Below are 15,103 nucleotides of genomic sequence, written 5' to 3' on the forward strand. Positions count from 1 at the left end.
TAGTATATTCAACACCCCCCCCCCCCCCCCCCTCAAGCTAGGAGGTGCAGGAGAGACTCCAAGCTTGGAGAGAAGATCATAAAACTAAGGTGAAGGCAATGCCTTTGTGAAAACATCTGCCAGTTGTGAAGTAGTAGGCAAATAAGTTAGCTGGATTAGACCCTCCAATACTTTGTCCCTTGTAAAATGGCAATCAATCTCTATATGTTCTGTTCTCTCATGGAAAACTGGGTTTTTAGCAATATAAATTGCTGATTGATTGTCACAGTGTAAAGTAACTGGCTTCATATCAGTAACACCAATCTCCTCTAGCAATCTCACCAACCAAGTGATTTCAACTTTTAGACACAGTGCCTTGTTTCTTTGACTTCCAAGAAACGGGTGAGTTGTCAAACAACAGAATGTAACCAGTGATAGACTTTCTGGTGTTAGGACAAGAAGCCCAATCACTATCAGAGAAGCTTGTAGTGTTAAGGTATCAGCAGCTTTAAGAAGAATACCTTAATACCTTGCCCCTCTGTACCAGCCACATACTGTAGGACATGATGAAGAGCCGCCACATGAGAAACCCTGGGAAGATGCATAAACTGACTGAGCAACTGAAGTGCATAACAAAGATCAGGTCTAGTATGTGTCAAAAAGATCAGTTTGCCCACAAGGGTTCTGTAATGTTCTGGTTTATCATAAATTTCTCCTTCATCAACAAGAAGTTTAGTGTTGATAGGTAAGGGTGCTGCAGCAGTTCTGTGAAGATCAAAATCACATTCAGCAAGAAGTGATTTAGTTAACTTTTTCTGAGTGAGGATGATACCATCAGGCAGATATCCAACCTCAATACCTAGAAAGTAACTCATGACCCCCAGATCCTTAATATTGAAAACAGCATGAAGATGTTCTTTGAGAGCAACAATAGTAGGCAAGTGATTTCCAGTAAGCAATATATCATCTACATATACTGCAGCTAAGGTGATGTGAGGTCCAGATTTCTTAATGAACAATGAATAATCGTTTTTAGGCTGAGTGAAACCTTGATGCAACAACTCATGGTGAAGCTTAGCAAACCACTGTCTAGATGCTTGCTTCAAGCCATAGAGAGACTTCTTGAGTCTGCAGACCATGTTGTCAGGATTAGGAATGCCCTCTGGTACTTTCATGTACACTTCTTCATGTAAATCACCATGAAGAAATGCATTGTTGACATCTAGCTGATAGATAGTCCATTGCATACTTGCTGCCAAAGCTATAATGCATCTTACAATGGTCATCTTCACTACAGGAGAAAATGTTTCTTCAAAATCTATTTCATATTTTTGTGTATATCCTTGTGCAACAAGTCTGGCTTTACACCTTTCCAAAGACCCATCAGCCTTAAGTTTGACTTTGAACACCCACTTGCATCCAATTGGTTTCTTGCCATGTGGGAGAGGTACCATATCCCATGTATGATTATTCAGTAATGCCTCTATTTCCTTCTCCATAGCCTCAATCCATTCTGGGTGAAGAACTGCTTCTTTATAATTCCTTGGTTCCATCAGGCTATCAATAAAAGTTACTATAGCATGATAAGTAGGTGGCAAGCTAGTGTATGAGACCAAATTGCATCAATGTCTAGCAGTGTGACAATGATAATCTGCAAGATAAGAGGGTGGCTTATGATGTCTGCTGGACTTTCTGAGAGATGTATCTGTAAGATCCTGTGTGGCATTAGAAGGAATGTGAGGAGTAGAAGTAGAGAAAGATTTAGGAGAAGAGTGTGGAGAAGAAAGTGGAGTGGTATGAGGAGAAGAGAAAGGAGAAGAAAGAGTGTCATGATGAGAAGTATCTGTGTCAGTAGAGAGACTGACACTAGTAGGAATGACAGTAGGAGTGGAGAAGGGAAGAATGAGATCTGGATTAGGAAGAAGAGGAGTGTGTTTAGGGAGATAAATTGAAGGTGGAAAAAAAGTAGAGGAAGGATCTGTTGTTGGAGTGTGATGAAAAGGAAAATGTGATTCATGAAAGATCACATCTCTGGAAACTGTTATCTTCTTGGTAACAGGATCTAGAACCTTATAGCCCTTTTGTGAAGGAGAGTAGCCAATGAACACACTTGATGTAGCCTTCATGTCAAACTTTTCCCTGTCTACCTTAGAGGTAGAAACATAACATAGACACCCAAAGGCTCTGAGATGATCATAGAGAGGTTTATGCTTATGAAGCTTTTCATATGGTGTCAAGTTTCCTATACTCTTCTGTGGCATTCTGTTTATCAAGTAAGTGGCACAAAGTATACATTCTCCCCAAAATTGTATAGGCAATTTGGACTGAAAGTGCAATGCTCTAGCAGTTTCAAGCAAGTGTCTGTGTTTCCTCTCAACTACACCATTCTGTTGTGGTGTTCTACTGCAACTGGTTTGGTGTAGAATACCTCTATTGAGCATTATTCTTTTCATTTCACCCTCACACAGTTCCAAGGCATTATCAGATCTAATGCAAAGAACTTTGGTATCAAATTGTGTCTCTACCATTTTGAGAAATGAATCAATCACAGGAACTGCATCTGTTTTAGATTTCAAAAGGCGAGTCCATGTTGTTCTTGTAAAATCATCTACTATAGTAAGAAACATTGTACAGCCAGTATGTGTCTTGTTCCTATATGGACCCCATGTGTCCAAATGAATCATCTCAAACATCTTAGTAGTCTTGATACTACTAGTAGGAAAAGAACATCTAGATTGCTTAGCTGCTGGACAGATTTGACATATGCTACTATTATTATTGAGAGTTCCTAGACTACCAATGACATGCTTCATCTTCTGAAAAGGCACATGTCCTAGCCTCAGATGCCAAACTTCTGCTTCTGTTTGACTTGAAGTTGCTGCTGTAAGACATGTTGGTTCTGGAGAATTGATGACTGCATCTTGACTTGAATGAACACTGTAAAGTCCAGATTTCACACTACCAAGAACCTGTGGCCTTTTCATTAAATGGCCCTGGATGTAACATTTGTCAGCAGTAAATGAGACAATACATTGAAGATCTGAACACAGTTTGTTTACAGACAACAAATTGTAGTGGAACTCAGGTACATGCAATACACCTTTTAACTGAATGTTTTCATTTAGTGTGACTGTCCCTTTATGATGTACAGCTACTCTTTTACCATCAGGTATAGTGATAAACTCATCAACTGCTACTAGTTCATAGCTATCAAACATGCTTAGACTTGTGCACATGTGGTCTGAAGCTCCACTGTCTAATAACCAGCTAGAATGAGAACAAGTAAGAAAACAGTAAGTTGTACCTGCCATGTATGCATGATCAGAAGTTTCTCCTTCCTCCAGATTAGGTTCTGCAGTAGTCACTTTCTCATTCTGTGGTTTGTTTAAGAGACTCAACAGCTGTGTACATTGTTCAGGTGTGAGAAATACAGGCGAATTGTGTTGTGATTGGTCTCTATCATACTGTTGTTGTTGATATTCTGACATCATATCATCACTATAACCTTCTTCTGTGTAAGCTGCTGCTGCCACTTTTTATCATTTTTGAATCCCTGAAATCCTGGTGGAAAACCATGCAGCTTAAAACATCTCTCAGTACTATGCCCATTCACTTTACAGTGATCACAAAAATAGCTTGAAGTAGGCCTTCTGTAAGCAGGTGTTCTGTTGTTGTATGAGTAGTTATTTCTGCCATACGTCTGTTGTGGACCTCTGTAATTTCCTCTGTTATTGAAATCATTGTATCTCCTTCTGTCTGCTGCAAAAGCATGGCTGTCATGATGCTGAATTGAAGGCATACTGAGTTCTCTTTGCTTTTCTTCTTGTGCCAGCATTCTATAGGCAAGAGATATAGTTGGAAGTGGTTGCATCATGAGGAGATTACCTCTTGCATTGGCTAAATGCTCACTCAATTTCATGAGAAATTGCATAAGTCTGTGATCATGTTGCATCTTAGCAATCTTCTGTGTCAAATTGCATGTGCACATATTACAAGTACAACTAGGCAATGGATTTGCAACACTCAATTTATCCCAGACTGACTTGATTTCAGTAAAGAAATCTGATATGCTTTGTGTTCCCTGAGTAACTTCTGAAGCTTGTTGTTCTAATGCAAACAATTGAGGTCCATTAACATATTCAAATCTATCTTCAAGGTCCAGCCATATTTCTCTGGCTGTGTTAAAATACATTACACTTTTTGCAATGTTTGATTCTAGGTTAAACAATAACCAGGATATCATCATGTCATTACACCTCATCCAAGCTGGATATGTAGCATCAGTAATTTCTGGTTTGTTTATAGTTCCATTTACAAACCCTAACTTATTCTTAGATGACATGGAGATCATCATACTTCTTCTCCAGTCACCATATGACTCTCCTTCTCCTTTGAATTTCACTGAAACCAATTGTCTGTAAGATGTAAGTAGAAAGGGCTAGAAGGATCTTGATTAGGATGAAGTGGTGTTTGTTGTGCCATTGTAAAAGAGGATCTAAATTGATTTTGTGATTTAGGAAGTAAAAACAGTAGATTATAATCTCAAAAACTACTCAGCAGAATCACAGATGGTGAAGTAACAAAGAATCTACGACAGGAAATTCAATCAAAGAATTTCAGAAAAGAGGAAACAACAGACCTCCAAATTGCAGAATGAAACTTCGGATTTTGAAGAAAAATACTGGAATCAACTAGAATTACTGGTTCTGGATCTTTAGCGTCTGCTCTGATACCATGTTGAAATCAAGAAGAAAATAAGTAACTAAACACAGAGATTTTGGTGCTCAAACAGCCATTGAAGAAGCTGTGTAGAAGCTTATATTTAGAGAGAGAGAGTATGCTGATACAGCTTAGGAATATACTCAACTACTCGTACAAAATGGAAAAGGCTAGCTATATAAACTACCTTGCTGCTATGCTGTCATAACCAATCAGCATGCAGGATAAAAACTAACAACCAATCATAATCATCCTACGTGGCATAAGCTAACAAACTAGCTGCCATAAGCTGACACAATAACAGAATCTGTTACAAGGGGTATAATCAAGTGAGGCCAGCTCCACCCTTGCTATTGTGTGGTTGCCTTGCTGATGAAGTTTCAGCCACTGGTGTAGTATATCCAACATTTTCCCCACCCCAAACGGTAGTGGTTCGTAATTATTCGTCTATCTCTAAATATGTGGTATGATCTTTTTTTCCTGCCATCATCAATTTTTGGTTTAGACGGGCAGATATGGATTTTGTTATTTCGATGACTCAATGAGGTAAATATTATGTCTTCTCCAGTTCTCCTCCAACACTTTCCTCAAGTTGGATAGTATTTTTGGTTCTCGTAAGTTATGATTCTGATCTAACATGTTCTTGTGGTTTAATGCGTTTGAATCCGATATACTTGTATTTCGTTTTGAATCTATTAAGCTTGATTTGATTGTGCTTTACTCAGGGTTTAGTGATAGGAATTGAAGTAAATAGTGTTAAGGTTGTACTCCTGCGTTTCGAAATAATGGGGACTTACAAAAATTAAGATTTTTTTTTCTTTTGACGGGCACAAAATTCAAGATAAATGATTTGAAAGTAAGAAATTAATATGGAAAAAATGGAATGTTATAGGAAAAGAATAATGAAAAATAAGGTTTAGTGGAATGGTGAAAGAAAAGAAAAATAAAAAAAATAGGTTGAGTGGAAATTCGTGAGTAAAGAGAGGAACGATTTCCCTAGAAATAGCTAAAACGAAAATTAATTCCAATTTGCATTGGTTTAAAACTATTTCCAATGGTATCGTCCAAGTAGGATCGGGTATGAGCTTCGTTTTTTTTTTATATATAATTCAACATAAAACCATCAACAATGCTAGCGGTTTAATAAGATGAACTCCTAACACCAGTAGTTTTAACATAAAGAACCACTAACACTAGTAGCAGATTTATATGTTAGACCGCTATCACTGTTAGCGGTTCATCTTATTACGGAGTATATGTTTCTTGCACATACTAAGTGTAATGATAATAATGATAATAAGATGAACCACTAACAGTAGTAGCGGTTTAACATATACTACCTCCGTTTCGAAATAATGGGGACACTTACGCATTTCACAAAAATCAAGATAAATGATTGGAATGTAAGAAACAAGTATGGGAAAAGTGGAATGTTGTAAGAAAAGAATAATAAAAAATTAGGTTGAGTGGGGTGGTGTAAGAAAAACAAGAATAAAAAATTAGGTTGGGTGGAAAGTTATGAGTAAAAAGAGAATATAAAAGTAGATTGAGTGGAAAGTTGTAAGTAAAGTGGAAAAAAGAGTAGTGTGAATTCATTAAATATGACGAGTAATATACCAAAATTAGAATAAAACACATTGTCCCTATTATTTTGAAACACCCATTTAAGGAGACCGTCCCCATTATTTCGAAACGGAGGGAGTAGAACATTGACTATGAACATTGAACATTGACTTTCTATACAAATTATATGGTTTATCTGTTTTTAAAAGATTGTCCCAAATACTTTTATTCACATTATTAATAACTAGGTATGCTCAAAATTAAAGCAATTGGGTATCTAGCTATTTGTCTTTTAATTGAATTAAATAATACTCCACCCGTCCCTTAATAATCGCAACGCTTTCCTTTTCGGGTCGTCCTTTAATCTTTGCACCGCTTCTATAAATTTTTACCAATATTATATATTTCTCACATTTACCTACTAACCCACTTACACCCATACTCCTACAAAAATTATTTAAAAATTCACATCCCCACTCACCACTCCCCACCCTTTACACATTTCCCGCTAACTATATTAAAAAAAAAAAAAATACGTCACTATCAACTAACACCCATTAAATTAATAAGTCGATTCAAGTGTCTTAAACTCCGTACCGATCAAACCGGTGCGAATATAAAGCGACGGGGGGAGTAACTTGTGAAAAAAAAATGCGAGGACAACTAACAAAATATGGTATAAGACATAAGACAAACAAATATAGACATAAATTATATGGTGCAATCTTTGAAGAACACGGTGAGTACAAACTTATTTCATTAACACCATTTATTGTCGGCTTATCGCGGCTACCAAACGGATGATAAAGCAACAAATTTGTTCAAAAATCAAAGACGCCAAAATGTTAGTTCTTGTACTACATATTCAAGTTCCGGCACCAAATACACAGAATAGATAGAGCATAAGATGACTTGTTATAGTTTTTGTAAGATGTTAAGACTTGTATTAAAGCAGACTACACTTGTTAACTGTTTGAGTGGTTACCAACAAAGTTTTCAAGTGTGGGACACCAGTCATCAGAGAATACAGCGATAATTAACCATGGAGTTGGGCAGTCCACCAGTGTAGCTGACTTTCAGGACTTCACCCTTCTCATACCCATAGTACCGTGCAATAGCATCATTCCCCTGCATGCGCGGCATCTGAAAAATAAACATGTATAATTACCGCGTGGGTTAAGAATGATTAGAGGTTACTGTTTAACTAGTTACGAGTACTTGGTTAGTATCAAGAACAAAATTCTTAATTATGATGTGAAAAGAAAGTTCTGCACATCTTAAAGCCTAAGAAACACAGACCTCTCACAGAAGAAAACTATAAATTTCACTCTGAAATAACAAAGTTTATGTGATTCAGTAATTGTAGAATGTTGCTGGCTTATCCATTTTTATGAAAATGGTAGTAGTAATCTCTAATAGAAAAAGAACAACTAGTATGGGTATTAAGTATTAACGCAACACGGGTTAATAAAGTAATAAATGGCTCTGAAAGAACAGAACAACACATGGGAAAAAGGAAAGCTACTACTGCAATCTTAGCAGAACAGAAACAAATCTAATTCACGTATGCAATAATCAAAATGATACCAATCCTGATTAGACCGCAGATGGAATGTCTATGTCACAAATTTCAGGAACTAGTACCCACCTCTATTCAAGAATCTGTTAAATACAAGTTTGAATCACTATCTCCTTTGGGCTTTCCCCTAGCTGTAGTTCTGAATTGACGATGACTACTGTTTATGACTGAGTGTATTATGACTTTATGAGTATGAGAATAATTCCGGAAAGGAAATCAAAACGTACCAAAAACCAACACAATTGGCTGATAATAACCAGAATCCCAGATGTAAATAACAAAATGTATGATACCCCAAACAGACTTATTCAGCCCCCCTCATGTATGTATATGGAAATGTCATTGCAAGTTCAAGCCCTAAGGATGGTAGTAGTGCAAGTCGTAATGTAAAGGGGAGAAAGAATAGATTACCTGGTAATCCTCTAACTTGTACTTCTCTAGCAGATGTTCCTTCTCCTGAACACTCAGCTTTACATGTTTTGGTGCCAGGACGTGCTTTGTGATGTTGATCATCAAGTCAGTGATCTACAAAGGAAAAGAAATTACATGTTTAATAGCGTAAATTGGATTCAGATTAGACTATTTATTGTCAGTTGAGCTATCTGAATCCACCCTTCAACAAGAGGACAGTAGCCTCTTCACACAACCAACTCAATCCACCATTCAACCCCTTCAATGAACATACTACAAGAATGTAGTTATACATTTATACATTACAGGAACAAAACTGAAGCTCGGAATCAGGCATACATCGAATCATTCTTATAATTTGACAGCTCAACTGACAATAAATAGTCTAACCCTGTGGAAGCCAACTTATCATTTAAATCCTATTCCAGAAATTTTAATGTAAGGACAACTGAACAGAGTGCTGACTCTGCTGAGTGATTTGAAGAGAAGCTCCAGATATGGATAAAATTACACTGTCCTCAACGTTACATTAAACATCAACATTACAACCAATGCCTAAAAATCTCCTTTGGCCAACCTTATCCCCGTAGGGTTACTGAGAAATCTTATCCCCGTAGTACATTAACCTCAGGCATGCTCGATAGGTGCTAAAAAATGTCAAGAGGGCATCATGCAGCACCAATCACTCATAACAGAAAGTCACAAAGAGAACTATCTCATATGACCTCCAACTCTTATACCTACTAGGGAATGAACGTTAGAATACGAGATAAAGAAGAAAATCACTGCACCCCCATTCAAAAGACCCCCCCCCCCCCCTACCCACCCACCCCCACCAAAAGTAACAACAGAACACTCAAGTTTGTTCATGGAGCTACCCAGCACCAGAAACTCACAGATATTAGTAGGTGGATCGTGTATGACTTACTATTTAATCAAGATTTTTCCTCCAAGCTTAGAGAAAACTATGACCAAAGAAGAAAATCTGAACTTCTCAACCAAAAAAAAAAGAAAAAAAGAACAAATAACAGTCACAGTCACAGATATACCCCCTAAAGCTCGAGGGAGAAATAATAACTCTCAAAATAGGTCGAATGCTAAAACATAAATTGCATAAAAAGTTTGAGCGAAAAGCTTAAAGATGCCTATTGACATATTTACACAACATTATATAGACATAACCTGAAAAATCTCTGTTTTGACTGGGTAGTCATCAACAACTTTCCGAGCATGGTGATTCATTTTGTTTTGCAGGACTAAAATAATCCGGTGCAAGCTATCTTTGTTAATGATTTGACTGAAGATAGTAAGGATGTTGCCTTTTTTTATTTCCTCAGTTCCACCAAAGATGACCAAAATCTGCATGAAAGTTTAACAGTGGTATTAGACTATTAGTAGATGCTCTGAGACCAAAAAACAAAAAAAGCAGCTGAAGAAAAGATAAAACTGTACTTGTATATCGACCCTCGGGCTACTGAACTTGAATTATGAAGCCTACCATATCCACAAATCTGGAATTTCTAATATTGAATAGGCTAACCTCTCTTTCACCAAATCCATCCTAAGGACTAGGATGACCTCTCTTTCACCCAGTTTTTGAAAGCGCGCTTAAGCCCCGAAGCTCGAAGCTCTAGGGAAAAGCGTTTAATTAGGTCTAAGCGAAGCTCTTGTGATTAAGCGTCCCGAAGCGCACTTAAGCGCACGAAGCCCGCGAAGCGCAAAAAGCGAGCTTTTTAGCGCTTCATTGAAATTCTTTTAAATTTTTATTACTTTACGTTGAAAGCTTTTTTATAAGTTGTTATTGTGTTTTGGACGACTTCCTATTAATCCTTAATAATAGAAAGTAGACCAAGAGTCCAAAAGAAAAGAAAAAAGAAGAAAAGAAGAAGACAACATTCACAGCAACCGATCCTAGCTTTTGGATAAACACTATGTTATATACTTTATTTTTGTCAAAACAAAGAGTAATATATATTTGGAAGCAAATCTGATGTTTATATATTTTTATGGTTATTTTAGTAACCTTTAATTCTAAAAAAGTGCGCTTCACTTTGATGAAGCGCACGCATTGCGCTTAACCTCTAGGACTCATATCGCTTTAGTGCGCTTTGCGATTTTTTTTTTTGCACTGCTTTCACCATCCTAAGAACGCTCAAGAAGTGAGAGAATATTTTCACAAAAATGCTACGGAGTATATAGCTAGACAAAAGTACACTACACAATCCCAGGCTGGCAAGCGTCACTTATACCTTCAAGATCCTCTACAAAGGGAATGAACAAGCGAATAACGTAAAAGAAGGGTTCATATTTTCATAAGGGGACAGACATTATACGGTTATACATTGACAACCATATCATTTACCAAAACGTTGTTTAAGAAAGCACTATCTATGCATATTATGTAACAGAAAAAACCAATAACATATGGTTTCAATAGCTAATTAGGTCCCAAATGCACCAAATCATCAATCAATAAATTTAGTAACATACTAGAAAATCTATTTTAAGCACAGAATACCAACTACCATGCTAACAATATGATTCAAAAGAAAAGAAGATCGACAGCATAAGCCCTTTCTAGGAACAGGAATACAACATTACCTAAGGAGTAAGGACATAGCACAAAACCACAAACTTGCCAAGGGGGTGTCTTTAGGTCTTTAGATTCAGTTAACCTGCTCCCTAATGCCCAACCCAAATATCAAAACTGTATATGCTAATATCCATTTTTAAAGTAGCATTTTTTAGGCATTCTTGTAAATTTCATCATGCCAAACAAATAGTCATCTGAAATTCAAATTTGGAATCTAGACCCAATACGTAGGAAATTTCTCATCAAGAAAGTGGGAAGATGATCTTAATGAACACACCAATAGTAAACTTGTTATAAAATAAGATTTTTTATGGTTAATATGTTGTGGAAAATATGCCTACCAAGGGTCAAGTACCACACAATGGCCACATAAGATAGTAATAGTAAGGGACGCGCGCATGTTTGCACATTATCCTCGGACATTGACAACAAACTCCCTTTACCAAGTTGTAAAAAGGATCCAATCATCAACTCCTACATGCTTGAATCGCTAATTTCGTAGTGGATGCAGTAAGGCAAGTACATAAAACCAAAATCAACAAAACAGATACGACATTTCGACACAAGCTCGATTTCAGGGAGAAATTTAAGTCATTTCCCTTTTTACCGTTTGAACACTTAACAAGAGAAATATAGCATGAAATCTTTCCAAATCAAAGTGTCGAAAGTGCCATACAGGTGTCCAAAATGTCAAATGTTTTGACACGGGTACTTAACCCGTTTCTTAGCCGATAATAAATGGTGGAAATGTAAATAAAAACCTACCATTATCATGAAAATAAATATTGATTTTCTGTATAAGTTTACCTATAAATTCATTCTCATTAGTATTTATTGTCGTTTATCAAACGGGCCCATAAGTTATAATCAAAAGTCCCAGTAACATAGTTCAAAACAAAAAGGCACACATCTCCAATCATCAGAAGAGCGAAAATGAAAATTGGAGACTAGGGTTTCACAGAATTACTTAAACTTATTTTCCAATATAATAATGTGGTAGCCCAAAAGTTCCTAATCCCCCCAAAGAAAGGACAAAGTTAAAAAAGATAAAATATTTATACAAAAAAATCCCAAAAATGGTGGGATTATTATGAAAACAGAGTATACGAAGGAAAAACTCCGTAAGGTACCTTAGTAGACGGGTTAGCTCGGAGAGGAGCGCAAATGCGGAGCGAAAGCGGGTCAGGTTTCTCCCCAAACTCAGCGCGGAACTCGGGGAGAGAGCGATTTAACTCGGAGGAAGGAACAGTGTAACCCCTGTCGTTGAGAAGTTCAAAGAGGGTTTTACGTGCCAAGAAATACCTATGACTCTCGACGCTTCCCGTGTCAATAAACTGGGTTAAGCAGTTGCCGATTTCGCCATTGTTACCCATTTTCTCGCTTTTTCTCTCTCTCTTCTCTTGAATTGTCCGAATTTTGCTGTTTTTGGGAGTTTTAAATGGAATGGAATAGAAAGGAAGATGGACGCTTTTGAAGTAGTACTGTAGTCGTAGTAATAGTACACTATTACCAACACCACGCTACAAGGAGGGCAAGAAAGCCAAAAAGTGGTAGGTGCCTCATTCAATACACGGCTTTAAAACATTATTATTATCGGGGTTGGATGCCAACTCGTTTAGTTAGTAAGAGTTTTTTGAAATATTTAGATATGGTATCTGGTCGGGCTCATGTAATAGTAATTGATCTAATGTGTGCGAATGCGTGATGCAAGAGTTTTTCAAAATATTTAGATATGGTGTCTGGTCGGCTCAAGTAATAGTAATTAACTGATCCAATGTGCGTGAATGCGTGATGCATGTTTAATGGGACAAATCAAGTAAGTCTTGGCCTCATAACCTCAAGGTTATTATTTTTTGGAGGTGGACATTTTCCTTATCATCACCCCTCATTTCTAATGTGGTCACCAGAGGTGATCAAAATTATGTACAGGCCGAGGCTTTAACACAAGAACTTATGCCTAAATTCTTAAATTTAGTGCAAGCTTTTCGGGTTAAAATGGGTTGTTTCGAGCCTTTCAAGCTTTCTCGGGTCGAACTCCGACTTCGGTCTAAATATACGTATTTGATGGTGCCCAATCCTTTTTCGAATTGGGCTGTCAATGGTTGTTCAGATCGAAGTCTGACCTGCAGAGCAAAAGTTTTATAAGGACAATCATTTTTATGTACTAGTTGTTGGACCGCACGCTAACGCGCGCGGTCCCCCAAGATATCGGAATTAGTTCGTATAATTAATTAGCGTATAAGCAAAATTTGTATGGGAAAAAATCGAGGGAATTAGGTAGTCCGAAAACAACTACAAGGGATAGCATTCCGTATTCCAATATCGGGTGCTTGATCTGTTCAAATAGCAGGTTAATGCAAGCTAGATAGTACATTATAGGAGTTCATGCTAGAAAAACAACATTACATATTCCTGAAATCAGCATTGCAAAGCAGAACATAAAGAACTCGGCATAGTGCCCGAGTCATAATATGTACAAGAGTAGTTATGTTCAAGTTACAAAATATTTAAGGGGTATTTGTTGAGAACACCGCACTACGAGCTTGTTCCCTTCAAAAACCTTTAGGTAATGAGCCTACATTCCCACCTTCTATACTATTGCAACAGAAACTAATTCTGTTGGCAAGAAGTGTAGGAGCCATAAACATATTACGTGCAAATACTAAAGGGTTTGATTCTAGGCTAAGAAGTGTAGGAGCCATAACCATTTAACATTTTAAAATGTTTATCCACAATTTTTTTCATAATAAAAAATTAATCAAAAAATGTTAAAAGTTATTTCATACAAAACAATGAGTAAAAATGATCTCGGTATACAATAACTTTATTGTACATCTTATGCGTGTAAGACTTTTTGTATGCCAATACTAATGTAACCTTAATTAGTGAGTACCACAACCATGCATAAGTAATGTTTTATTTATTTTTTTATTTTTTTTATTTTTTATTTAACATGGGATAAGAAGCAGGAAAAATAAAAAGCACTAAATAACAAGAACTAAAAAATCTGAAAACAAATAAACGAGCGACGCCGCACAAAAGCAAAAACGGAGTAAGGGCAAGACGAATAAACGAGCGGAGAAGCAGAGGCAAAAGGAAAGGAGAACCAGAGGAGGGAGGAATGGAATAAATTAGGAGAAAGAAACAAATTTCTTAGGAATCAGAAAACAGAAAAGAGAGAAAGTAAAAAAAAATGTGGAAATATGTAAGCAACAAGGTTTGAACCTTGGTTGATTAAACAAGCATTATAGAGCTTGCAAAGGGAAGGAATGCAAAAAATTTCCTTAGGAATAGTGGATTTCATGTATTTGTGACTCAAAACACTATTACTAAGCATAGTGTTCAAAATGTGAGTATTTTAAAGGTTAGAGATTTCACACAAATTAAGGTGTTTGTACACACACTCATTTCTATGCAGTACACCGGAATTAAGTACTCCCTCTGTATTTATTTAAGGAATACACTTGCCTTTCCTGCCGTATTTATTTAAGAGATACACTTGCCATTTTTAGCAACTTATCAACCCCACCATCCAAGTAAATAATCTATCTATACCCCACTCCAACCCCCCACCCCCTAAAATCACATGTTCTCTACTTGTTTTACTTATTAAAATATCAACCAACCCCACTTGTTTTATTACTTTATTTCATTCAATTCTTCTTCTTAATACCCGTACCCGACCAAGTGTATCTCTTAAATAAATTCGGATGGAGTATTGAACAATTCAAGACCTAGCTTATTGTTTTTGTACTTTTTTCTCCACACCATTTAATACTTTTTCACATGTATCTCCTTTTCTCTTTCCTCATTTCACATATGTCAATATTGTTTATTTTTTAAAATTAAAATTAAAATTTATTTTAAATAGCCGACCCTAAAATATTTTGGGACAAAAGCTTTGTTGTTGTTGTTGTTGTTGTTGAAGAAAATTTAAAAAGGTATTAATAAAAGTACACACTATTATTTATTTATGGGGAAAATTGATTCTAAACATACAACTTTTAAGCGGTCTGATTAAAAAGGATCGAGTTATTTAACTAAGAATAACACAACCTTATGCACACATCTTCTTTTAAAGGACTTTCGTCATCGACGACATGCTACCTCGGGTAATATGTTGACGTGTCTTTAATTATCATTACAAATTACATTTTCCTTTATTTTTTCTTTGACTCTTGACTCCACCCCAACAAACGTCAAAAAACCTCTAAAAGTTCCCACTGATTCGTAGCCCAAATTCTCCAATTCATCTCTAT

At 36.5% G+C, this 15,103-nt stretch overlaps 2 protein-coding genes across 2 annotated transcripts; both read right to left on the minus strand.

The window, feature by feature from the left end:
* Positions 1-3,466: 3,466 nt before the first annotated feature.
* Positions 3,467-4,917, minus strand: LOC110798906 (uncharacterized). Its single transcript, XM_022004105.2, has 3 exons — positions 4,886-4,917; positions 4,619-4,705; positions 3,467-4,394 (listed from the first exon to the last, which is right to left on the minus strand). Exons 1-3 carry the CDS (start codon positions 4,915-4,917, stop codon positions 3,467-3,469), a joined length of 1,047 nt encoding a protein of 348 aa, XP_021859797.2.
* Positions 4,918-6,947: 2,030 nt separating this feature from the next.
* Positions 6,948-12,392, minus strand: LOC110798912 (DNA-directed RNA polymerase V subunit 5C). Its single transcript, XM_022004109.2, has 4 exons — positions 11,975-12,392; positions 9,434-9,610; positions 8,252-8,365; positions 6,948-7,404 (listed from the first exon to the last, which is right to left on the minus strand). Exons 1-4 carry the CDS (start codon positions 12,215-12,217, stop codon positions 7,279-7,281), a joined length of 660 nt encoding a protein of 219 aa, XP_021859801.1. The 5' UTR covers positions 12,218-12,392; the 3' UTR covers positions 6,948-7,278.
* Positions 12,393-15,103: the final 2,711 nt, after the last annotated feature.

The sequence above is a fragment of the Spinacia oleracea genome, chromosome 1, assembly GCF_020520425.1.
Source record: "Spinacia oleracea cultivar Varoflay chromosome 1, BTI_SOV_V1, whole genome shotgun sequence".
In the NCBI taxonomy this organism is placed as follows: domain Eukaryota; kingdom Viridiplantae; phylum Streptophyta; class Magnoliopsida; order Caryophyllales; family Amaranthaceae; genus Spinacia; species Spinacia oleracea.